Consider the following 26,689-nt stretch of genomic DNA (forward strand, 5'->3'; position numbering starts at 1 on the left):
AGTAGACTTCAAGAATGACAGTTGTGCTTTCTGAAGGGTCCTTATACCTACTCATCCCACCCTACCATCCTACATGCCCGAGAAGATAAGTAATGAGTCAGCCTGGTACATTCAGTTCCACTAAAGAAGCAGGATGATCTAAGTATCCAATTTCCTTATGATAAGGCAGGGAAAAAAAATCATCCTTTTTTTTCCCCATTAGAATCCAAACTAAGATAAAGGAGACAGAAAGACATCAGCAACTTTGAGCAAAATGTTTACATTTATATTGAAATATACACTAAAACAGAATGAGTTATACTAGTCAATGAAACTTTGCCAAAGCAAAATCACAAACTTCCACTGGGGAGGTCTTGTCAGCTAGCAGCAGGGATCCCCATGCAGGAACATCAAGAAGCCTGGGGGATCCCTCTCCAAAAAGCCTCCTTTCAAGAGGCCCCAACTCACTTCTCCCACATGCACCCACACGGATTTAGGAGCTTGGACATGCTCCTCATTTTCATATATTTTTAGTTCTTCTTCACTGCAATAAATATAAAGTTGGCAATGCTCATACACCACAGCACAGACAATATTTCAGGCTTTAGCATACAACTGTAAACAGTGACTAGGTTAAATTAAAAAAAAAAAAAGTAAGTTAAATTGGAATTTTTTTTTTTTAAACAAAGAGACAAAATTCCTAAGAGCTGGGCATGAGCTACTCAAGATTTGTTTTGTTGGGTTAAGGTTTCTGACAAAAGATTCTGGTTTAGGCAGATGCCCTTGACAGTCCAAGTAGACCCAGGGTGGTAGCCAGAGCACTGTCTACAGCAATTGAGAATATATGGACTGGCAGACAACCTGCACCAGATCAACCTTGGCAGTAAGTACATCTTCAAGCTGCCACATTTGAGATATGACCACAGACATCTTTGTAGTTCCATCATTGGCTAACATCGTAGCAGGAATGCGTGGGCAAAGGAATAAAAATTTGCTGGGAGAGGAAGAGAATAGTATCTCTGCTAGCTGCCTGGAAAGTTGGCCCCTTAATCACAGTAACAACTAGGACATTTCACTTGGACAGTGCATTAAATTTATAGATTTTTTAAAAGTACAAAGACTAAGCACTAAGTTCTGTCACTGAAGCAAATTGGGATGTCAATCAAAGAAAAATAGATTATTTTTGCCTAAAGTAGTGCAAAGAAATCTGGCAAAAAAATGAAAGTGAACTCAATATCTGCACATCAGTAATGGGGCAGAATCTTATTTAAAAGGCTAGTGGTTCAAATACTATTGCTTGAATAGCTCTGGTAGATATAAAATATAGTAACATCTGAGGTTTATACACATGAGCAAAGGAGCTGAAGACAAGCTCGCAAAGGGATATCCTCAGTCAAGAGAGAAGCTAAAAGCGCATGCTGCAGGAGTAACCTAATGGATTTATTTGGACTGTACTCCCACCTTCTGACAAACAGAAAAAGACCTGGATAGAAAACTGTCTTTCCACATACAAATATCTGGCTTAATTCTTCTTCCTATACAACTAAACCTCAGCTAAGAAAAAAACTCTCGTGAAAAACTCAACCTGGGCTACTAAAAATAAAAAGGAAATTTTTAATATCGTAAACAAGTTTAGTAAACACCATGTGGATTTTCTGTTAATGAAGACATGATACATTCAAAAAAGTGTAGTTTTTCTAAAAAAGAACAAAACCAAAAAACTTTCTACAAAGAGGCTTCCACAAGAAAAAAATGAGCCCAAGTTCTATCCCTCAATCAGAAATGGGTCTTAGCACAAATCAGTAAGCCCTCTTCCAACACACAAAAGCACTGAAATTTGCCTTTCAAGTATGTTACTGCATTTGAACATTAAGCAGAATCACTGCAAAGCATATTTTGATGGGTTACTTCAATACCCACCTGGTCCAGTTCAAAATATCTGTAGATCCAGTTTGTACACATTCCATAGGTATACTGATTAAACCATCTATTATCCCATTATTTTTCAAATGGCAGTTCTTACAGCTCAAGCAAACATTAAGATCATAAAGAGCGCCTTGAAACAAATTCGCAGATGAAGTACATTAATGAGACACCTTAGAAGTGAAACAAACCTAGTTCTTTTTTTACTAAAATGATGGGATAAAGGTAGTGTCTATGCTGAAGAGCAGCTTCACTTGTTTCCCCATGGAAAAAGGCCCACAATTTTGGATAGTAATTTAAAAACTAAGCCAATAAGGCTAGGCGCAGCTCATGCCCATAATCCCAACACTTGGGGAGACTGAGGCCAGGGGATCACCTGAGGTCAGGAGTTTGAAAGCAGCCTGACCAACATGGTGAAACCCTGTCTCTACTAAAAAATACAAAAATTAGCCAGGTGTGGTGGCATGCGCCTGTGATCCCAGCTACTCTGTAATCCCAGCTACTTGGGAGGCTAAGGCAGGAGAATCGTTTGAACCCAGGAGGTGGAGGCTGCAGTGCGCCGAGATCACGCCATCACACTCCAGTGGGCAACAACAGTGAAACTCCATCTCAAAAAAACGAAACAAAAAACAACTAAGTCAGTAAAAAAAATTGAATATACATCTTAAGATATTATAAAACTTGAAATAATGTCAGGTGCTATGGAATGGGAAACAGAGTTCTGATTCCCCCACCCTCCAAAAAACTGTAACAGGTTTTAAGGGAAAACCCAGAACTCTGAATATGAACAGTAATACACAGACTCTATAGCACAGAACACCACACAAGAATGAGTTTTATAGCAGTACTATCATGAGAGTAACTGGCTGGAGACTATACTTCCAGCAATAGGGCTCCTAGGTCAAAAATGTGTTAAAAGCTTGTAATGTCAACGAGAACCAAAAAAAAAAAAAAAAACAACAAAAAAGCGGGGGGGGGATGAGGGGGAAAAGAGAGGAAAGTCTGCATGCACGGGTCTATTATAGACATGATATTCAGCAGCATAAAAATAACACCCTCCAAAGAGTCCCCCTACTGGGGCAAAACCTGTTTTTCACTGCTAAGCATGGAAAAGATGAATAAAGCAGAACAAATTCACTTCCAACTATAGCATCTTCCGTATTTGAATGACAAGCATCTTCAACCTGATGCTACATGTTAAGAAAATATTCAGTATACATATGAATCTAAGCAACATAAAAACAAAAGGCTAAATTATGAACCTTAAAAAATTGGAAAAAACATGTTTTAAAGCCAAGTAGGTATGATTCTGATAATTATTATGTAAGACATAATCCACAGAAATAAAGGCCAAGAAAAGAATCTTCATATTGTTCAGTATTTAGGCTTGATGTTGTCCTAGGAAAACAGTGATAACTCAATGTGTTACACATACAACTAAAAAGTCCCCTTCTGGTTTCAAATGAATTTAAACAACAATCTTCCTTGGCTAATTTTTCTCCTTTGTCAAACAAACCTTCTATATACAGGACCAGTTTAAATCCCTCCTCCCCTTCAAACACTAGATATGAACATCCAGGAACATTCTACAATGCAAAGTGCCTTAAGAAAGAGAAGGATTCTGTAGTGCCAGTGACAGAACTGATCTGAGGAGGCTGAGATGCTATTAACACTGATGGGAGCCAGTCAAGCAATGGTGGTGTGTTTCTCCTCAGGTGTTTCCTCCAACAACTGCATGATCAGTTCATGCAGGGGTTTGCAGATCTTTGCGTAGCCCCCTCCTGTCAGATGCAGAAAATCAAACATGTCGTGGCAGGAGATGGCACCGTCCGAGTGCACAAAACCCCCGTCAGCATCCAGGAGCTGCACGTTGGCAAGCTTCGGCAGTGAAACCTTAAGGAGTTGGTTCACCTTGGCGTTCTTTTGCCTCAAAGGATTGGGTTTCTCACCTCGAGGTAACAAACCCTGGTGCAGAGCAGAAAACATTAAATTAGAAGATTCACTTATTTTTCTCTACTTATTATTTGTAACTTCAGATATTCCTGGAACATCTCCATTTGGCACTTTCTACACTTTTGATTTGTGAAACACTGGAAAATACTGGTTTGAATGAAAGCTGACCATTTCTTAGTTTCCTCATGGGTTCCCTTACTCCTGTCCCTTAATTGCTGGTATGCTTCAGGGACCTGTCCTTTGGCCCAGTGCTCTAAGTATTTTAGCCAGATCTCTTCCTAGAGCTTCAGAATTGCATACTGAACTTTCAGCTACAGAACCAAACTGAAATGTTCCTGAGGCACTCCCAACTGACCACATCCAAAAGCAATTCACTGAACTATGCTCTTCCTCTTTATCAACTGGTCACTCCAACATCTGCAAGTCTCTCGTCCCATATATCTCATCTATTTATCATTAAATTACTCAACTCTTGCATTCTAAATGTCATTTTCTTTTCTCTACCCCGACTGTATACACTGCTATAGCTCAGGAACTTATCTCCAATCATCCTAATCAATATAAAATCTCCTGATTGGTCTTCAATACTTCTAAACAAGGATGTGTGGATAGAAGATGGCCTGGTATGGGGAATGACGAAACCAGTAAGATATTAAGATACATTAGAGAAGAGGTCAACAGAAGTATGATAAACTGCCTCCACCTCAAGATTCTCTATATTCACATATCCAATGTTGTCTGCCTTCAATCCATTCCCTATTTGGCTGTCAGAATAATCTAGCTCATAGATACATACTATCTATTAATGCCACATGGAACCTAAACCATAATATACCATGAGAAAGACAGGGAATGAATGCTGTCTTGATAAATCAGAGCCATATAATATCTGTACCCTAAAACAGAGATGCGTCTTAAATTCATTTTTAACTTGTAATTTAAAATACTACTAAATACGTTAAATACTACTGATCCCTTCACCCTGGAATAACCCTGGAATAACTGTTTTATTTTGTCTCCTTGTAACCCTTTTCCAACTGCATATATGCTAGGATTAGGCATGAGCCACCATGCCCAGCCAAGCAACTCTAAATGTAACATACATATTAATATTCCAACTTTTCACTTAAATACACCATAAAGTCTGTTTTCACATTGCCCTCATAATTGTAATGTGATTGCTGCTATCATATTCAATGCCTTATGTAATAATTTTCTTGATACTACTATTTAGGTTATTTCCAATGTTTTAGTATTATAGATAACACCGTAATTAACACGTCTGTATATCCATGTTTTGTGTGTGTGATGGAGTTACATTTTTGTTGCCTAGGCTGGAGTGCAATGGCGCAATCTTGGCTCACTGCAACCTCCGCCTCCTGAGTTCAAGCGATTCTCCTGACTCAGCCTCCCAAGTAATCCCATGCCTGGGATTACAGGCATGTGCCACCATCCCCAGCTCATTTTGTATTTTTAGGAGAGATGGGGTTTCTCCAGGTTGGTCAGTTGGGAGTTGCCTCGAACTCCCAACCTCAGGTGATCCGCCCGCCTCAGCCTCCCAAAGTGCTGGGATTATAGGCATGAGCCACTGCATCTGGCCTGTATATCCAATTTAAAAACAAAGAATATGGAGGACTTATTCAGCAACATTCACACAACAAGTATTTCCTAAGCAACTACTATGTACTAGCTACTGTACTTCACAGGTGGACTCTTAACAACACAATCCTTTCTAGAATAAGGTAGGTCTAAACAAGTACATCAACAAGTAAATGAAATGCCATGTAATAAAAAAGATCTGGCTCCCCAGCAACTGTGGAAAAAATCCAAACACCCCAACAGCATACAAATTCCTACATGGCCTGGTTGTGGACTCTTTCTCCTAACCATCCCAGGCTCAAACTTTATGCTGCCTCCTCTGCTCACCCAACAAACACATACACGTACAGGCCTTTGCTCGTTTTATTTTTCTATAATACCTTCTTTCCCCTATTTGTCTGGAAACCAATGAACTCTTTAAATGCATATGTCAACTTGTGTTAAACACGTTTTCACCTTACTCCAAACAGTATAATCCTCTATGTTGCAGTCTTCATACACTAAACTGTGAGCTCCTTTAGAGAAGAACTATGTCTTATTCATTTTTGTATGTTCAAGAACTAGGATAGTGCCTTATACATGGTGATTCTCAGGTGTTTTGAATAAACGACTATCTTCCTAATACCATCTCACTAAAGAACTAAATTTGTATCAGATTTTACTAAAACATGTTTCAAACTGAACTAAGAATATCTACAGCTAGACTTTTATACTGAAACAGACAGCTATTCACCTTTGAGACCATGAAGATTTAATGCTTTAATTCTACAAAAGGGCAGCACCTTTCTGTTCAGGGTACAACTATAAAGTATCAATTTTCTTGCTAATGAAACTTTTAATGTTTTAGAGAAGATTACAATGTCTATTCTAATATACCACCTTTAACATATTAGCAGTAGAACAGGACACCTCTAACATAATCCAACTATAGGTCTAATACAAAGACTCAGGATTCAGACAAATTTCATGTGCAATTGTGCAAAAAATTATGGAGGCAATAAAAAAGGGTTACTGAGGCACCAAATGGTTTTCATACTTCTAAACAAGGATGCATGGATAGAAGATGGCTCCACAGCTGGTATGGGGAATGACAAAACCAGTAAGATAGTAAGATACATTACAGAAAAGGTCAATGGGAGTTATGATAAACTGCTTCCACCTCAAGATTCTCTATATTCATGAGCAATCACATTTCTAAAAAGATTCCTTAGCTGACCTAAAGATATCAAACTCTCTTCCCACCAAAGACTACATACCAATACAATGATTTTGGCCTGTGGCTGCCTTGTGTTGATAAGTTTTACGATGGCCTCGATCCCACCCGCTACCTCTTCTGCTGTATTTTCGTGGTTGTTTGTTCCTACCCAGACAACAATGACCTGTAATTGAACAAAGTAAAAAGGGAGAGAGGAGATAAATAGCCAGGAATAAAGGAATGTCCAACATTCAGATGAAAATCTTATTTTTTCTTTTTGGGATGGGGTCTCAATCTATCACCCAGGCTGGAGTGGAGTGGCACGATCTCAGCTCACTGCAACCTTCACCTCCTGGGTTCAGGCGATTCTCCTGCCTTAGCCTACCGAGTAGCTGGGACTACAGGCATGCACCGCTATGCCCAGCTAATTCTTGTATTTTTAGAAGAGACCAGGTTTCACCAGGTTGCCCAGGCTGGTTTTGAACTCCTGACCTCAGGTGTTCCACCCGCCTCGGCCTTCCAAAGTGCTGGGATTACAGGTGTGAGCCACCACACCTGGCCAATCATCTTATTTCGAAAAGCAAGAAAGGAAAGATAAACTTTTCAAATGCCATTGGCTAACTTCATCTGGGCAGCTATCTTATTAAATTTTCTCTTAAGAGAGACAGTGTCATGCTACATTGCCCAGGCTGGTATTAAACTCCTGGGCTCAAGCCACCTTCTCTCCTTGTAATCCCAGCACTTTGGAAGGCCAAGTGTGAGCCACCATACTCAGCCAGGACAGACATCTTAATGGACTGATTTACGCCTCATATCATATATCAGGTTAAATTCCAAGTGTAATTAATACTTAAGTAGCAAAACTGTACTAGGAGGAAACGAGAATTGTATCATCATGCAGCAGGGAAGCCAATTTCTCAAAATCCAAAAAATTATACAAAAAAAGATTAATAAATTTAATTGCATAAAAATTAAACCTGGCCTGGCACAGTGGCTCACATCTATAATCTCAATGCTTTGGGACACTGAAATGGGAGAACTGCTTCAGCCCAGGAGTTCAGGGCTACAGTGAGCCATGGTTATGCCAATGCACTCCAGCCTGGATGACATGGCAAGACCCTGTCATGGTATAAATACACAGGTACACTCAAGGAAAAGGGTCACAGAGGTGGAGGCTGGATGCAATTTTAACAAGTTTTTCTCTTTATTTATTTTTGAACCAAGAGTCTTGCTCTGTTGCCCAGGCTGGTGGTGTGATCCTGGCTCACTGCAACCTCCATCTCCTGGGTTCAAGTGATTCTCCTGCCTGAGCCTCCTGAGTAGCTGGGATTACAGGTGTGTGCCACCATGCCTGGTTAACTTTTGTATTATTATTATTATTATTTTTTTTACTAGAGACAGGGTTTCTTGAACAGAATTCAAGACCACCATTTTGGCCAGGGTGGTCTTGAACTCCTGGCTTCAAGTGATCTGCCTGCCTCGGCATCCCAAAGTGCTAGGATTACAGGCATAAGCCACCACACCCTTCCAACAAGTTTTTCTCTTTAGAAAAAAAAAAAAAAAATCAGAGTCTGGCATGGTAGCTCAAGCCTATAATCCCAGTATTTTAGGAAGACGGGGCAGGAGGACTGTCTGAGGCCAGGAGTTTGAGACCAGCCTGGGCAACATAGCTAGACCAAGACCCTCTCTACAAAAAGAAATTTAAAAATTAGCTGAGCATGGTGTCACATGCTTGCAGTCCTAGCTATTTGAGGGGCTGAGGCCATACGGTCATCTGACTCCAGGAGTCTGCGGTTACAGTGATCTATAATCATGCCACTGTATTCTAGCTTGGGCAAAAGAGAGAACCTGTCTTAAACAAACAACTTTCAATTAAAGCACGTTTTGTCAGGGCTCAGCTTTTGTTCTATCTTGAGAGTTGAAACAATTATACACAGTGTGCCAATTCAGAGTATTTATGTTGTGATAAGGTATTGGGTAGAGGTGTTCATTTGTTCACATCTGCTTCTAATTTTCTTCAGAAGAACTTGAAGGCCTTGATTACCAATTTGTTTATATGCTTAAACAGATCCAAAATTACTTCCTGAAGTTCATCATGGCTCTGCTCCCATGGCCCACCTCTGAGCAGTTTCCCCCTTATACTGTCCAAGGTCTATGCATTCCACAGAATAGCATAACTCATTAGCATCAAATCTCTTCCTTCAACTGAAGAAGATAATTGTAAGAATTACAAATACAACCCAATAGGCAAAAAATTAACTAGTTTCTTAATTATATATTTTGATACATTCTTAAGCAATGACTGTACTTAAAGAGGCATTAAACAAATAGTGAAACAGGGCTTTAAAGAAGCAATTTTTTTTTAACTACCAGTTTCAGACAATTTAACTATCTGAAAAAGACAAAGATTAATGAGATTCTTTAACATATAAGTTTCACTTCACCTTAGGCTTAATATTCTCCAGTTCTCCATTCTTTAGTCTCCACAAAACATGTCTTGTTGTATCTCCCCCAATTCCGAAATTCAGTGCATGAAGTGGGGAAAAAAGCTCTCGCCATATCTAAAAAAAGAAAAACTTGATTTAGTTTAGCTAAAACTAGTGGAAAGTTTAATCTTTCAGTGTTGCAAGGCATTAGAAATAATTTCCATTCTCTGTATTCAAAGATAACACTGCGGGCCGGGCGCGGTGGCTCAAGCCTGTAATCCCAGCACTTTGGGAGGCCGAGGCGGGTGGATCACGAGGTCAAGAGATCGAGACCATCCTGGTCAACATGGTGAAACCCCGTCTCTACTAAAATACAAAAAATTAGCTGGGCATGGTGGCGTATGCCTGTAATCCCAGCTACCCAGGAGGCTGAGGCAGGAGAATTGCCTGAACCCAGGAGGCGGAGGTTGCGGTGAGCCGAGATCGCGCCACTGCACTCCAGCCTGGGTAACATGAGTGAAACTCCGTCTCAAAAAAAAAAAAAAAAAAAAAACAAAGATAACACTGCAGTCGTGTGACACTCACTGTCTCCAGGCTTTGAAGATGCCACTGTGTAATTCAGTTCTTAATGTAGCCTTATGTCTCAGCTCAAAAAATGAGTCACAACTCAATCTCATACCCCCTAAAAGGTACCAACATTCATTCATTCATTCATTCATTCATTCATTTATTCAGAGACGGAGTCACCCTGTGGGGCCCAGGCTGGAATGCAGTGGTGTGATCTAAGCTCACTGCAGCCTCCACCTCCCCAGGTTCTAGTGATTCTCCTGCCTCAGTCTCCCTACACAGGCACGTGCCACCACGCCTGGCTAATTTTTTTTGTATTTTTAGTAGAGATGGGGTTTCACCATGTTGGCCAGGCTGGTCTCGAACTCCTAACCTCAGATGATCTGCCTGCCTTGGCCTCCCAAAGAGCTGGGATTACAGGCGTGAGCCACAGCGCCCGGCGAGGTACCAACATTTATAATTAAGCTGTCAACTCAAAAAACTCTCCTTTCCACTTATTCAACTATAGAAACGAGGTGAAGTAAAAACAAGAGATGAAGAAATTTAGAGTCCTAGAGCTAAAAAGAAATAAAGCTATCTTTTCTTTTAAATTTCCCTTGGCGCTAGGCATAGTGGCCCATGCCTGTAATCCCAGCACTTTGGGAGGCTGAGGGGTGTGGATCATTTGAGGCCAAGACTTTGAGACTAGCCTGGTCAACACGGTGAAACCCCATCTCTACTAAAAATACTAAAAATTAGTCAGGCATGGTGGCACATGCATATAGTCCCAACTACTTGAGAGGCTGAGGTATGAGTATCTCTTGAGCCTGGGAGGTAGAGGTTGCAGGTGGGCTGAGATTATGCCAATCATTCCAGCCTCGGCAACAAGAGTGGGACTCTGTCTCAAAATAAATAAAATAATAAATTTCCTATGGAAGAATGCCTAACCCTAAAAGATTGGGAATAGATTACTACAAAAATACATAAAATAAGAAAATGGCAAAATATAAATAAGAATAACTAAGATAAATATATATCAGCAAATACAAATAGGAAATAGTAAAATACAAACAATAATAACTGAAAATCTGACTAGACCAAATAAGCTTCTCAGTAACCAGGGTAAAAGAGGAAGTTTCATTATAAACAATGCTTCAAATCAGAACATATCCAAATTAAAAGAAAATCCCTTTAGGTAGCTTGGATTTCTCTTATACCCTCAATTGCAGCTTCTCTAAGAGTCACGAATAAGTTTGTAAGTTCAGCTCAGAATGAAAGTCTATTAGTAATGAATGTATATACATGAGTAGCCAAAACCACCTTCACCCCTTCCACCTTTACCTCATATTGCTGCATCAACTGCACCATGGAGTCTCCCACAAACAGTACATCAGGCTCTTTGTCTTTACAGTCCAAAACAAATCTGTTGTGCTGGTTTGAAGAAAAAAGAAAAATTAGTTACTGGCCCTTCTGGCTGGCTGTCATGGCCCATGCTTCTAATCGCAGCATTTTGGGAGGACAAGGCAGGAGGATCACTTGAGGTCAGGAGTTTTGAGATCAGCCTAGGTAATATACCGAGATCCCATCTCTACAAAAACAATTTTTTTTTCTGAGATAGGGTCTGGCTCTGTCACTCAGGCTGGAATACAGTGGTGCGATCTTGGCTCACTGCAACCTCTGCTTCTGGGGCTCAAGCCCTTCTCCCACCTCAGCCTCCTGAGTAGTTGGGACTACAGGCTCGTGCCACCACACCTGGCTAATTTTTTGTATTTTTTTTTTTTCAGAGACAAGAGTTTTACCATGTTGCCCAGGCTGGTCTTGAACTCCTAAGCTGAAGCAATCTGCCCACCTGAGTCTTCCAAAGTGGTGGGATTACAGTTGTAAGCCACATACCCAGCCAAAATAATTTTTTTTGAATGAAAAAAGAAACTTATTTCTTTCCCTGTGAGACTTCTTGGCCTACAAAGAACAGCTGTCCAACCAGTTACTGTCGTTAAACATTTTATTCGTCTAACCCTAAAGCTTGTTCCTCTCATTCTATAAATGAACTGTTTGAACTTTCTTCTCACCCTTACCATACTGATCATTTTAGTACTTCCAGGAAACCCAGAATACTGAAACCAGGATAGAAAAATACATTTAATATGCTGTTTAAAGTTTATCTTTCCTCCAACTTTTATTAAGAAAATTGCAGATACAGAGAAAAGCTCACATAGTACAATGAACATATATACATCTGCCTTTTATGTTCAACAACTAATAATATTTTCCCACTTGCTTTATCTGTATGCATGCGTGCATGTTTGCTGAACTGTTTGTGAAGTAAAATGCAAAAATTAGGATTCTTCACCCTTAATCAGCATGCATCTCCTAAGAGTAAGGACATCTTATAAAACGCAAACAATAACAACAAAAAAGTAAAAGAAAACCACAAACTATTATCATAACTAGGAAAAGAAACAATAATCCCATAACATCTAATATTCAGTCCATATTCAATTTTTCAAATGGCTCCAAGACTTGGATAAAGTATTATATCATTTTTTTCAACTATGATCCAATCAGGATCCATATATTTTATTTGAATGCAGACTTTGAAAATATCTAGTAACTTTCAAATGTGAGACACTGGCAAACTAGGACTCAATCCTTTTCAGTCAAATCGAAGTTTATAAACAGTAATTTCCTCCCAGAATGCCTCTTTTTGTTCTCAAGGGATGAGACACTTTTTAAAATGGATTTTGGCCAGGTGTGGTGGCTCGTGCCCATAATCTTAACACTGCAGGAGGCCAAGGTGGGAGGACAGCTTGAGCCCAAGCATCTGAGACCACCCTGGACAACATCGTGAGACCTGAGGGAAGGGAAAGGGGAAAGGGGAAAAATGGGTAAGGGGAAAGGGATGAAAAGGGAAAAAGGGGGAAAAGGGAAAAGTGGAAAAAGGGGAAAGGGGAAAAAGAGGAAAGGGGAAAGGGGATAGGGGAAAAAGAGGAAAGGGGAAAGGAAAGGGAAAAGGGAAACGGAAAAGGAAGGGGAAGGGAAAAGGAAAGGAGAGAGAAAAAGAAAAAACATATTTAACCCATCAATGCTAAAGGACACAGTTTAAATTTTTATTTTTATTTTATTTTACTTTTTGAAGACAGAGTCTCACTGTCACTCAGGTTGGAGTGCAGTGGCTCAATCTCAGCTCACTGCAACCTCCACTTCCAGGGTTCAAGCAATTCTTGTGCCTCAGCCTCCAGAGTAACTGGGCTTACAGCTACCTGCTACCATCCCCAGATAATTTTTGTATTTTTAGTAGAGATGGGGTTTCACCATGTTGGTCAGGCTGGTCTTGAACTCATGACCTCAGGTGATCCACCTGCCTCGGCCTGCCAAAGTTCTGGGTAATCAGGTGTGAGCTACCACGCCCAGCCAGTTTAAACTTTTATATTCATCCCTTGAAACAAATTTACACAATGCTCTAGGTCTGCAGTCAAGGTCCAGGAAGAGGCCTACTGTCTTTTTTCCCCCCTACAGATGGAGTCTTGCTATGTTGCCCAGACTGGACTGAATTCCTGGACTCAAGTGACCCTCCTGCCTTAGCCTCCCCACTGGCAAGGACTACAGGTGTCCACTATCATGCCTAGCTTTCCAATGCTGTCTCTTTTTCACAAACTCTACATTCAACTTTGTTTCCCTTAGGAATTAAGGAAGAGTTAGTATTTAAGTATTTCTGTTGACAATACCAATGCAGATGAGGCTGTGGTAAAACTCAGATATTCAGCCACAGGTAAAGTGTACAGTGATAAAAACGCTTCTGGAAATAATTTTACAGATTATGAAAACACCCCTGGCCAGGTGTGGTGGCTCATGTGTATAATCCCAGGCCTCTGGGAGGCCAAAGTGAGAAGATCACATGAGCTCAGGAGTTTAAGACCAGCCTGGGCAACACGGCAAAACCCCATCTCTAATTAAACAAACAAACAAACAAACATACATACATATATGTAAAAAGAAAGAGAAAATACTTCCTCTTTTAGGGTGACAGTATTAGGGAAAGCTTTTTCCTTGCTTCCATATTTTGTGCAAACACATTTTAAAAATTACTATTTCAGTAAATATTTTTAAACTGAGGAGATATCATGTTTCCCAGGCTGGTCTCAAACTCCTGAGCTCCAGCAAGAATGATGACCAAGAATCAAAGTTTAGTGAACAGATGTTTTTTCCTATCACGTCAACTCCCTATTGCAGATACTATAGTACACACTACCTTTCTTTCCTTTTTTTGAGATTTTGAGACAGGGTTTCACTCTGTCACCCAGGCTGGAATACAGTGGCAGCTGTGAGTGACAGCTCATTGCTGCCTCAACCTCCCAGGCTCAGGCTGGGGAGGCCTTAGGTGATCCTGCCTCAGCCTCAGGTGCATTTCACCATATCTGGCTAATTTTTTTTTGGTTATTTTGTTTGTAGAGATGGGTGTTGCAATATTGCCCAGGCTGGTCCAAACTCAAGCGATCCACTCACCTCTGCCTCCCAAAGTGCTGAGATTACAGGCCTGAGTCACCATACCCGGCCCCAACTACTTTTTGACACCAATAAAATAGCTCGTGTTTATAGAGTCATGGAACTTAAGACTGCTATGGTAAAGGTTCTCGTACTTTTATCCTAAAGTATAATAGTTGTAATAAATTTGGAAAAACAGAAAAGACCAAAACAACACATCTATAATCCTACCACCTTAACCTAGTAACTATGACCATACTTCAGTATTTTCTCATCCTTTTTCATGTCCTCTGTTACCCCTTTTACATAGTTTAAGCATTATGTACACCTCTTTCTGGCTCAGTATGTCTGGGGCCAGAAAAACCAACATTCAAATTCTAGCTTACCCACTTTCTAGTCCAGTGATCTTAAGCAAGTACATAATTTGAGTCTTGGTTTTAACATCTGCTGGTAACTCCATTTTAAAGTTGTTAAAGATTCCCAGCTATCGTCTGGCATGCACTAGGTACTTGATAAATGGCAGCCATTATAGTTGCACTTAACATCATCCTAGAAACATTTTTCATACATATATATATATATATATATATATATTTTTAGAGTTGGGGTTTCACTGTATTAGCCAGGATGGTCTCCATCTCTTGAGCTTGTGATCCGCCCACCTCGGCCTCCCAAAGTGCTGGGATTACAGGCGTGAGCCACCACGCCCAGCCCAGGAAACGTTTTTCTATGTACCAACATAGTTTTTATAATTGTTAACTTTTAATGGTCATATATTCTTTTTCTGAGACAAGGTCTCACCCTGTTACCCAAGGTGGAGTGCAGTGTATGATCATAGCTTACTACAGCCTCAAATTCTCAGACTCCAGTGATCCTCCTGCCTCAGCCTCCCCAGTAGTTGGGACTACAGGTACACATCACCATGCCCAGCAATTTTTCTTTTCTCTGTATCTTTTGTAGAGTCAAGGTCTTGTGTTTCCTAGGCTGTACTTCTGGCCTCAAACAATCCACTGGCCTCAGCCTCCCAAAGTGCTGGGACTACAGGTGTAAGCCACTGCACCTAACATAATACTCTACTGAATGCACTCAGTGACACATTTTTATTTGCTTTTTTGAGGGGTAAGGGGAATGAGGGTCTATGTTGCCCAGGCTGGTCTTGAACTCTTGTACTTAGGCAATCTTCATGCCTCAGCCTCCTGGGTCACACTCTTCTTCCTGTGGACAGACTTGCCAGTGGCCTCTTACTTTTTGTGAATCTAGTTAAGTATGATAAAGGGATATATACCTATTTTCTTTTTCCTATGTTGGAAATTCTTAGGTCAAAGGAAATCGGTATTTTTATGGATTTTTGGACATATTTCCAAATTCCTTTTTTTTTCTGGAGACAGAGTGTCATTCTGTCACCCAGGCTGGACCTCCATCCTCCACTCCCGGGTTCAAGCAATTCTCCTACCTCAGCCTCCCAAGTAGCTGGGATTACAGGCATGTGCCACCACACTTGGCTAAATTTTGTATTAGTAGAGACAGGGTTTCACCATGTTGCCCAGGCTAGTCTCAACCTCCTGACCTCAGGTGATCCACCTGCCTCGGCCTCCCAAAGTGCTGGGATTACAGGAGTTAGCCACCTCACAGGGCCCCAAATTCTTAACAAAAGGGCTATATACCAATCTATAAGGACTCCAGCAATATGTTAGAACTGCTTTTACTGTACTTGCACCTGAATTAGATATTAACATTTCTCTTTCTCCTTCTAATGTTTTTCTAATTTGTACTTTTTGGAAACAAAATTAAACACTTTCTTTCGTGTCTATTGAAATACCTAAGGCCGGGCGCGGTGGCTCAAGTCTGTAATCCCAGCACTGTGGGAGGCCGAGGCGGGTGGATCACGAGGTCAAGAGATCGAGACCATCCTGGTCAACATGGTGAAACCCCGTCTCTACTAAAAATACAAAAAATTAGCTGGGCATGGTGGCGCGTGCCTGTAATCCCAGAGACTCAGGAGGCTGGGACAGGAGAATTGCCTGAACCCGGGAGGCGGATGTTGCAGTGAGCCGAGATCGCGCCATTGCACTCCAGCCTGGGTAACAAGAGGGAAACTCAGTCTCAAAAAAAAAAAAAAAAGAAATACCTATTAGTTCTTTTAGGGTATTTTTATTGATAATAACAAAAGATATCTATGTTTCATCTATAATATATACTGTGTATATTTTCCTTAGTCTGCTGCTGAGCCTTATTTTTCTGGTTAATATGTTATGATATGATTTCTATTTGCCAAGTCTTTCAACATTACCCTTAAAAAAAACTTTTAGGTGGGGCACAAGGTGGCTCACACCTGTAATCCCAGCACTTTGGGAGGCCGAGGTGGGTGGATCACCTGAGGTCAGGAGTTCAAGACCAGCTTGACCAACATGGCAAAGCCCCATCTCTACTAAAAAAAAAATACAAAAATTAGCTGGGCATCACAGCGGGTGCCTGTAATCCCAGTTATTCAGGAGGCGGAGGTTGCAGTGAGCCAAGATCATGCCTCTGCACTCTAGCCTGAGTGACACAGTTAAGACTCTGTCTCAAAAACAAAACAAAACAAAAAACTCCTTTTTATTATGGAAAATATCAGATGTACACAAAAACAGAGAGAGTGACACCTCCACTCAGAGGGAATGAAACCCCATGAATCCATAACCAGCTATAGCAATCATTTAATTTATGGCCTGTATTATTTCAGTCATACCCCCACTCCATCACCAGATTATTTTTGAAGTAAACTTAGGATATATCATTTCAAGTATAAATATTTCAGTATACAATACTTAAAAATAAAGTCAGGCATGGTGGCTTATGCCTGTAATCCCAACACTTTGGGAGGCTGAGGCAGGAGGATCACTTGGGGCCAGGAGTTCAAGATCATCAGCCTGGGCAATATATAGTGAGACACTGTCTCCACAAAAAATAAAAAAAATTAGCTTGGCATGGTGGCATGTACCTGTGGTCCCAGCTACCTGAGAGGATGAGGTGGAAGGATCACTTAAGCCTGGGAAGCCAAAGCTGCAGTAAGCCGTAATGGTACCACTGCACTCCAGCATGGCTGACAGAGCGAGACTCTGTCTCCAAAATATTTTTAAGATATTTGTGTTATATTTTTTTCTTACATTTGATTGATTTTTCTCTAGCCAGTGCTCATTAAAGTCTATTAACTTAAGAATAATGAAGGTATCTAATTTAGTTACTACTCCCCCCGCCCCTGCTTTTTTTTTTTTTTTTAAATAAAAATAGAAATAGAGAGGAGATCTCACTATGATTCTCAGGCTTGTCTTGAACTCCTGGGCTCAAGCGATTTACCTGTCTCAGCTTCCCAAAGTGCTGGGATTACAGGTGTGAGTCATGACTCCTGGCCTAGTTACGACTTTTCATAAAGGCATAAATGATCTACATGCCCATCAAAGAGAAAATGGACAAATCAACTGTGGTACACTTTTTTTTTTTTTCAGAGACAAGGTCTCAGTCCGTCTCCCAGGCTGTAGTGCACTGGCACAACCACAGTTCATTGCAGCCTTGATATCCTTAGCTCAAGTGATCCTCCCTGCCTTGGCTTCCCAACATGCCTTGGCCTCCCAAAGTGCTATGATTACAGGCATGAGGCACTGCATACTGCCCTATCTTCAAAAAAAAAAATTATTGGAACAACTGGAGAAATCTAAATATGGTCTCTAGATTAATAGCATTATATCAACATTACATTTCCTGATTTTAATAACTATCCTATAGTTAATTAAGAAAAATCCTTGTTCTTAAGAAAACATGTTGAAATATTCAGAGGTAAAGGGAAATGAGTGGAAATGCTTCAGAAAAAAACACTATGTTAGTATATACAAATAGATACAGACACAGTGGGGTGTGAGGGCTCATGCCTGTAATCCCAGTACTTTGGGAGGCCAAGAGAGGCAGATCACTTGAGGTCAGAAGTTTGAAACCAGCCTGACCAACACGGCGAAACCCTGTCTCTACTAAAAATACAAAAATTGGCTGGGCATGGTGAATCCCGGCTGCTTGGGAGGCTGAGACACGAGAATAGCTTGAACCCAGAGTGGCAGGGGCATGAAAGTTGCAGTGAGCCAAGATTGCACCACTGCACTCCAGCCTGGGCAAGAGTGAGACTCTGTTTCAAAAAGCCAAAAACAACAATAAACAAAAACAAATAGATACAGACACAATAAGTAGGCAGATGTGGGCCGAGCTCAGTGGTTCCCACCTGTAATCCAGGCACTTTGGGAGGCCGAGGCAAGCGAGTCGTAAGGTCAGGAGTTTGAGACCAGCCTGACCAACATGGTTGAAACTCTGTATCTACTAAAAATACAAAAATTAGCTGGGCGCATTGGCGGGTTCCTGTAATCCCAGCTACTTGGGAGGCTGAGGCAGGGGAATTGCTTAAACCCAGGAGGTGGAGGTTGCAGTGAGCTGAGATCATGCCACTGTACTCCAGCCTGGGAGACAAGAGTGAGACTCTGTCTCAAAAAAAAAAATAAATAAACAAACAATAATAATAATTAGGCAGAAGTGGTAAAATGTTAACAACTGGGAAGTCCAGAAACTGTTAGAAATTTAGAAAGAAGACGAAGACTTCTTTCTAAATTTGTAACATTTGTGTCGTTTTTAAATTACCACAAAATAAAAAATCTTTAAATATTTCCTAGTTCCAACATCAGATTGGTGACCAGGCAGGACATTTGTAACATTACATTTTTACTTACAGTAACAAATTATTGTTGACTATTAAAATCCCCCTTTGTACAACCTGTCACAGGATTAGAGTTTGTTTGTTTTTTTTTTAAACTGCTCCTTTAGTCAAAAAAACCTCAAAAAATTGAAGAAGCCAGGCATATTGATATGTGCCACTTGTCTCAGCTATATGGGAGGCTGATGTGGGGGATTACTTGAGCTCTGCAGTTTGAGGCCAGCCTGGGCAACACACTGAGACCCTGTTTCAAAAACCAAAACAAAACAGACAAAAAACTGGAGAGACTCAACTCATGTGAATGATATACATGCACTCCCTTTTACCTGAGACATCCATCGGTCATCTCCTTGAATATCTTCTGCTGCATGAGGAATAGCTGCTGGGTTTGAGTCTCCTTGGCTCATTCTATACCTGAGAAAAAATGTCATGTCATGTTTCATTTATTAACAGGAATGTTTGTTATCACTTAAATATTATTATACACATCTTTAAATACTAAGTTTTACTGTGCTTTTGCCTAGAAACTAAACAACTGGGGTTTACTTTCTGTAGAGACAAATTCCAGAACATGCCAGCTTAAGTTCCCTCTGTAACATCAGTAAACTGCCAGACAGCTTTGAGTATGACTTAGTTGCAGTGCATTACATTTAAAAAATCTCCTCTAAGTCTATACTTCATATCTATATTAGTTTTTCATGATTACATGTTACTGTAAGTACTAAGTGACACAAAGAGTTAGACACAGTACAATAAAATCTACATCAGAGGCTTTTCAGCTGTTAGGAGTTACAACCTTAAGAATTACTCCGGCAAAAAACTTAAAAAAAAAAAAAAAAAAGAATTACTACGGCAATGACTACAATCCACTGGTTACTAAACCTCACATGGATAACTGTAGTACAGATTATGACAAAAGTCAAAGACCTTGGCAAATGACTTGACAAATGTTTACTAGGTATTTTTATTTTTGATAGGTTTCCACTAAGAACATTTTAGTATTGATGAGTCCAAATATGTCATCTAATAAGTAAAATTCAGCAAAATTGGAATAGAATGACAAATAAACTAGACTACCTTCGCCAAATTCTGGAGAATATACACTAGAAACATTAGGCTCCAAATGCAAAGGCCTATGAAAAAGAAAAAAATCGGGGTTTTGTGGCTTATAGAAAAGGAGGTCATCTTCTATTTAAGCAATCTTTTTCTTTCCCTTGCCATCCTCAAATACAGCTAAGCTTTCTCAGAAAGATTTAGTTATATTCCTTCAATATACGTATTCACTGAGTACCTAAAACATACAAGGTAGTAGTTTTTTAGACTCTCAAAGTATCAAGTCTCAAACATGAAAGCATACCTTCTTCATTTATGAAAAGTAAATTACAGAAGCAAACAATAATAATACTAATTATGCAAACAAATTAGCTCAGCTCTAAATGATACTAGAATATCATCATGATAAAAAAAAAAAATTATCGGCCAGGTGCGGTGGGTCATGCCTGTAATCCCAGCACCTTGGGGAGGTCAAGGTAGGCGGATCACTTGAGGTCAGGAGTTCAAGACCATCCTGGCCAACATGGTGAAAACCCGTCTTTACAAAAAATACAAAAATTAGCCAGGTGTGGTGGAGTACACCTGTAAGTGAGAATTGCTTGAACCTGGGAGGTGGAAGTTGCAATGAGCCAAGATTGTGCCACTGCACTCCAGCATGGGCAATGGAGCAAGACTTCATCTCAAACAAACAACAACAAAACAATATTAATTTTAAAAATGTGGGAGGTTTTTGTTTTTAAACCAACAAAACATTCTATACTTTCTACGTAATTTTATCTGGGTCTAGCTTCAATTCTAGGCTTAAATCTGGCTATTCAAGTTAAAACTTACACGTTAGTTAATAAAAGTGTTTTGAGACAGGGTTGTTTTTTTTTTTTTGAGGTGGAGTCCCCACCTGAAGCCAGGCATGCACCACCACGCCCAGCTAATTTTTATATTTTTCTTTTGTGCAGAAGAAGTTTCGCCATGTTGCCAAGGCTGGTCTCGAACTCTTGAGCTCAGGCTAGAATCCTGCCCAGGCTACAGTCTTTTTGAAATACACCCCATAACATACACACTTATATATAAACATGTGAATTACTATTCATGTGAATGTTAAATTATAGTGAAGCCTATTTTTTCCTTTTATAGATAAGGGAACTTTTTTTTTATTAAGTTCTTTTAAAAGTTCTAACATTTCAGTCAGGTGTGGTGGCTCATGCCTCTAATCTCAGCACTTTGGGAGGCCGAGGCAGATCACTTGAGTCCAGGAGTTTGAGACTATCCCGGACAACATAACGAGACCCCATCTCTACAAAAAATTGAAAAAATTAGCCTGGCATGGTAGTGTCTATAGTCTCAGCTACTCAGGAAGCTGAGTCAGGGGGATCGCTTGGGCCAGGCATGGTGGCTCACCTGAGGTCAGGAGTCCAAGACCAGCCTGGCCAACATGGTGAAACCCCATCTCTACTAAAAACACAAAACTTAGCTGGCTGTGGTGGCACATGCCTGTAATCTCAGCCACCTAGGAGGCTGAGACAGGAGAATCGCTTTAACCCGGGAGGTGGAGGTTGCAGTGAGCCAAGGTCGTGCCACTGCACTCCAGCCTGGGCAACAGAGTGAGACTGTGAAGAAAAAAAAGAAAAGACCATATGAAACAATGATAGGCTGCGCGTGGTGGCTCACGCCTATAAACCCACATTTTGGGACACCAAGGAGGGAGGATCACCTGAGATCATGAGTTTGAGACCAGCCTGGCCAACATGGTGAAACCCTGTCTCCACTAAATTAGCCAGGCAAGGTGGCACATACCTGTAATCCCAGCTACTTAGGAGGCTGAGGCATGAGAATCGCTTGAATCCTGGAAGTGGAGGTTGTAGTGAGCAGAGATCACACCACTGCACCCCACCCTGAGTGACAGAGCGAGACTCCGACTCAAAGAAAAAAAAAAGATAAATTCTAATTTATGAAGCCGTTTCACTTATACTTTTCACCACTACTACCCAAATTTAACGTCATTCTGACAACCAGAACAAAACACTTCCACCTCAATCCTAAATTTCTTCATGGGAAAATAAAAAATGCATACAGAGGCATATAGATAGAGAAACCAAAGAACCAAATTGCACTTATCTGAAACTACAAAGCAGGCAGAAATGGAAGGTCACAAAATATTCCCTTTTTTTTTTTTAAAGACGGGGTTTCACCGTGTTGGTCAGGCTGGTCTTGAACTCCCGACCTCAGGTGATCCGCCCACCTTGGCCTCCAAAGTGCTTGGATTACAGGCATGAGCCACCACACCCGGCCACAAAATATTCCTAATTAGTTTTTTTTTTTCTTTTGAGACGGAGTTTTGCTCTTGTTGCCCAGGATGGAGTGCAACGGTGCAATCTCAGCTCAGTACAACCTCTGCCTCCTGGGTTCAAGCGATTCTCCTGCCTCAGTCTCCCCAGTAGCTAGGATACAGGCATGCACCACCACACCCGGCTAATTTTGTATTTTTAGTAGAGATGGGGTTTCTCCATGTTGGTGAGGGCAGTGTCCACCTCCGAAAGAACTGGGATTACAGGTGTGAGCCACCACACCCGGTCTTTTTTTTTTTTGAGATGGAGTCTCACTCTGCTGCCCAGGCTGGAGTGCAGTAGCATGATCTCGGCTCACTGCAACCTCTGCCTCCCAGGTACAAGCGATTCTCCTTCCTCAGCCTCCCGAGTAGCTGGGACTACAGGCACATGCCACCATGCCCAGCTAATTTTTATATTTTTAGTAGAGATGGGGTTTCACCGTGTTAGCCAGGATGGTCTGGATCTCCTGACCTCATGATCCACCTGCCTCGGCCTCCCAAAGTGCTGGGATTACAGGCGTGAGTCACCCTGCCTGGCCCATCTTTTTTCTTCTTTAGCTATGAATAAGGTGATCCTTCTTCCCCTACGATGGCAAAGTATCTGAGCAAAACTGTGTTTCTTTGTGCCTTCTGACTCCGATTTTGTATTATTTTGCCAATCGAAATCTTATAATACAAAGTAGCTTTCAGTTTTTACTGATGCCCATGGCTTAGTAACATTTTTAAACACCAGGAAAAGAAAAACTGAGCCACAAACTCATCCAATTTCATCTTTAAGAACAAGGCTGGAAATGCACAACCTAGAAACGTATGCATACAGAGAATTCAAATATTTTAGAAATTGAACTGCTGTGGCTGGGCATAGTGGTTCACGCCTGTTATCCCAGCACTTTGGGAAACCAAGGCAGGTGGAGTGCTGAGCCCAGAAGCTTGAGATCAGCCTGGGTAACATGGTGAATGGTGAAACTCTGCCTATAAAAACACAATTAGCTGGGGGATGTGGTGTGCCACTACACTCCAGCCTCAGCGACAGACCGAGACCATGTCTCAAAAATAAAAAAATAAACTGGCTTTTTTTTTTTTTTTTTTTTTTTGAGATAGGGCCTCACTCTGTTGCCCAGGCTGGAGCACAGTGGAGAAATCATGATCACTGCAGTTTCCACCTCCCACACTCAAGCCATCATCCTGAATAGCTGCCTGACTTTTTTTTTTGTAGACGGAGATCTTACCATATTGCTCAGGCTGATCTCGAACTCCTAGGCTCAAGTGATCCTGTGGCCTTGGCCTCCCGAAGTGCTGGAATTACAGGCATGAGTCATCGCACCCAGCCAGCTGTGTTTTGTTGTTCTGTCCCCGCCCCCAACAGGGTCTCAGTCATTAGCTGGAGTACGGTGGCGTGAACACAGCTCACTGCAGCACTGATCTCCTGGGCTCAAGTGATCTTCCCATCTCTTCCTTCCAGAGTAGCTGGGACTACAGGTGCACACTACCACACATGGCCAATTTTTAAATTTTATAGAGACAAGGTCTTGCCATGTTGCTCAGGCTCCAACTGTTGTATTCTTTCCAATTAAAATGAAAAATTTGGCTCACACCTGTAATCCCAGCACTTTGGGAGGCTAAGGCAGGCGGATGAACAGGTCAAAAGATCAAGACCATCCTGGCCAACATGGTAAAACCCCCTTTCCACTCTACAAAAATTAGCTGGGCATGGTGGCACGAGCCTGTAGTCCGAACTACTCGGGAGGCTGAGGCAGGAGAATTGCTTGAACCCGGGAGGCAGAGTATGCAGTGAGCCGAGATCATGCCACTGTACTACAGCCTGGCCACAGAGTGAGACTCTGTCTCAAAAAAATAAAAAATACAATAAACAAAATGAAGAATTAGCTGTTCTTACAGCCACATAAAAATAAAGTAAGAATGAACTAAGAGCTACCCTGTGGTAGGACACAAACGTCTGAGTGACTCTGGGTTTCCTGCATCAAGTACAGGGTAATATTGTATGTAACACAGTCATCTTCAGAACGATGAAGCTGTAACGAATAACATTTTTTAAAAGTACCAACAGGGAGGGATTCCACTCCCATCTCACCTTTCTGATTCACAATAATCTCCTCATGTATCAAGTCATTAACTTTAAGATCACAAAAAGAGGCAACAGCAAGCTCAGTTAGAAAAACCAAGCAAAGGCCGGGTGCGGTGGCTCACACCTGTAATCCCCGCACTTTGGGAGGCCAAGGCGAGTAGATAACTTGAGGTCAGGAGTTCAAGACCTGCCTGGCCAACATGGTGAAACCCCATTTCTACTAAAAAGTACAAAAATTAGCTGGGTGCGGTGGCACATGCCTGTAAGCTTGAACCCTAGAAGCAGAGGTTGTAATGAGTAGAGACAGTCCAACTGTACTCAAGCCTGGGCGATAGAGTGAGACTCCGTCTCAAAAGAAAAAAAAAAGAAAGAAAGAAAAGAAAAAGAAAAACCAAGCAGAATGCAAATAAAAACTCTGAAGAACAAGTTTTGTTAATTTGCCACAACAAACTGTACTCCAGGGGAAGCTTTGCTGTTCATTAAAATGAGTTCTCTGGGAAGATGATGAGTAACTGACTTGCACGATTTTCCTGCCTTTTCTATATTCTCTACTTACTATGACAATAAAGCACTAGAATTTTCAGGTGTTTATACCAGCATAGTGCAGTGTATCTAATGAGAAACCAGTTCCAACCCGTTATAAATTCTCAAGCTGAGTTAGAGGTTTTAGATTCAGAGTGTTTCCACTCAGACCTAATACTCTCCACTTTGTGTCAGAGGGAATGGGGTATGGTAATTCTGAAGAGGAAGGTGGCCCTCATCCTCAATAATCTGCCTCCGTGGGCAAGGGGGTGGGTCCTCCAGTCCAGTACCTCCATAATTTATGATCAAATGCCCAAGCCAACAAACTAATGCAGTGATTTCCTACTCCTCCCCTTCTCCCCCACAAGGAGGCAACCTTTATGTCAGAACAATGTGCCCAGAAGAAGCCGAAGACACAAGGCACATCCAAGGCAAAGACAATCTTACCCACTTTCCACTTTCTCTGCACCTTTACCCCTCGCCCAAACCCTCCCCGTCATTTCAAGCTGTACAAAATGAGGTCCTAGGATGAATCCGGGTGGTCTTTCCTTTCTCTACGGGTAAGCTCTACAAAGAGGCGAAAGCTCCGAGTGTTAGAGTTCTGTGAAGTTAGTGTATAAATTCTCAAAAGCAACGCTGGCCTGCGAGCTATGAAAGCAGAAGCATGAGTCACCATGCAACGGGTCAATCAAACCTGTAGACCAGCAGGCACGGATCTGGCAAACGTACGGTGAGCCAGGGAAAAAACATCCCCCCAAACCTCTCCGCTGACAGGTTTATCTAGCTGGCTGACCTTGGGCAGGTCACCAGTCGCTCCGAGCACATTCATGCCTAAGATGAGATGTGGGCTGGAGAGCCTTCCAAGAAATAATCCCTTGCAAGAGGCGGTCTATGCACCTTTTAAATAAACACAGCCTAAGAGGCAACGGAGAAGTTTCTAAAGAGTTGAAATTTTCCAACAAAAAGAGGAGGGAAAAGTGATCGGTAAAAACACAACGGAGTAACTGGTTTTGGCCTCCGACCAGAAGCGAGGGGAGAGAAGGGTGAGAAGTTCGACCATGGGACGGAGGGAAAAAGCAGCAGCTGAGGCTCGGGCGGGAGCTGCGGCGCCCAGGACGAGCTGGGGTGTGCGAGGCCTACCGCGGGTGGGCTGGGCAGGGCGGGGCGCGGCGCCCGCCGCGCTACCCTCCCAGGAAAGGCGGTAGAGGAGCGGGCCGGCGGCTGAGGAGAGTCGACAGCTTTCGGGGTGGGATGCCGGGAAAGAGCTCTCAGGGCGAAGACGAGCTGCGCGGGCTGCAGGGAAGCAAACGCCGGGCCTTCGGAGAAGGCGCGCGCGAGGCCCCCCGAGAGGATGGGATGGCACGAGGGGGAGGGGCAGCACGGGTGGGGGAGGGGAGGTCGCGGGCCTATCACAATAACACCTCGCAGCCCCTTCCGACCCCCGCCTCTAAGCCACCGGTTCTCCGCGACCCTGGATGCACTCACTGAAGTAGAGGGTCCGTGCGGGCCCCAAGCGGCTGAGGCGTCGGCGGGTGGCACGTCTGTCGCTCGCTCGGTCCCGGCGGCCCCGCTCCGGCGCGTCCCTCCTCCGGCCCCAGCACCAGCAGCAGCGCCTCCACTTCCGGTTCCCCTGCCACTCAGGCAAATGAATTCCGGAAGTCCCGCCCCCATCCCGCCGCGCCTCAGCGTGGTTCCTCTCTCCCCGCCCTCGCGCTCCAGGGCGCTGGCGGTGTGCGCCCAGGTGTCCTGCCACGCCCCGCCGGGTCCTCTGCTTTGTTCTTGCGCTTACCCACCTCTTACGTGGAGTCTGAGCGACGTGGGCCTCTCTCTTTACTCCAGCTGCATCGCTCAATCCTGCGTTCGTGCCACCGCA

General features: G+C 42.2%; 1 protein-coding gene and 1 long non-coding RNA gene across 2 annotated transcripts; both read right to left on the minus strand.

Moving 5' to 3' along the window:
* Positions 1-243: 243 nt before the first annotated feature.
* Positions 244-26,456, minus strand: PAFAH1B2 (platelet activating factor acetylhydrolase 1b catalytic subunit 2). The gene is made up of 6 exons (XM_032285429.1): positions 26,302-26,456; positions 19,159-19,246; positions 10,963-11,052; positions 9,094-9,210; positions 6,711-6,833; positions 244-3,867 (listed from the first exon to the last, which is right to left on the minus strand). Exons 2-6 carry the CDS (start codon positions 19,237-19,239, stop codon positions 3,589-3,591), a joined length of 690 nt encoding a protein of 229 aa, XP_032141320.1. The 5' UTR covers positions 19,240-19,246; positions 26,302-26,456; the 3' UTR covers positions 244-3,588.
* Positions 15,645-16,471, minus strand: LOC116556232. Its single transcript, XR_004270894.1, has 3 exons — positions 16,232-16,471; positions 15,729-15,922; positions 15,645-15,684 (listed from the first exon to the last, which is right to left on the minus strand). It is a non-coding gene; the product is annotated as an uncharacterized LOC116556232 (long non-coding RNA).
* Positions 26,457-26,689: the final 233 nt, after the last annotated feature.

The sequence above is a fragment of the Sapajus apella genome, unplaced genomic scaffold (genome assembly GCF_009761245.1).
Source record: "Sapajus apella isolate SASKATOON/1434 unplaced genomic scaffold, GSC_monkey_1.0 scaffold16, whole genome shotgun sequence".
In the NCBI taxonomy this organism is placed as follows: Eukaryota; Metazoa; Chordata; class Mammalia; order Primates; family Cebidae; genus Sapajus; species Sapajus apella.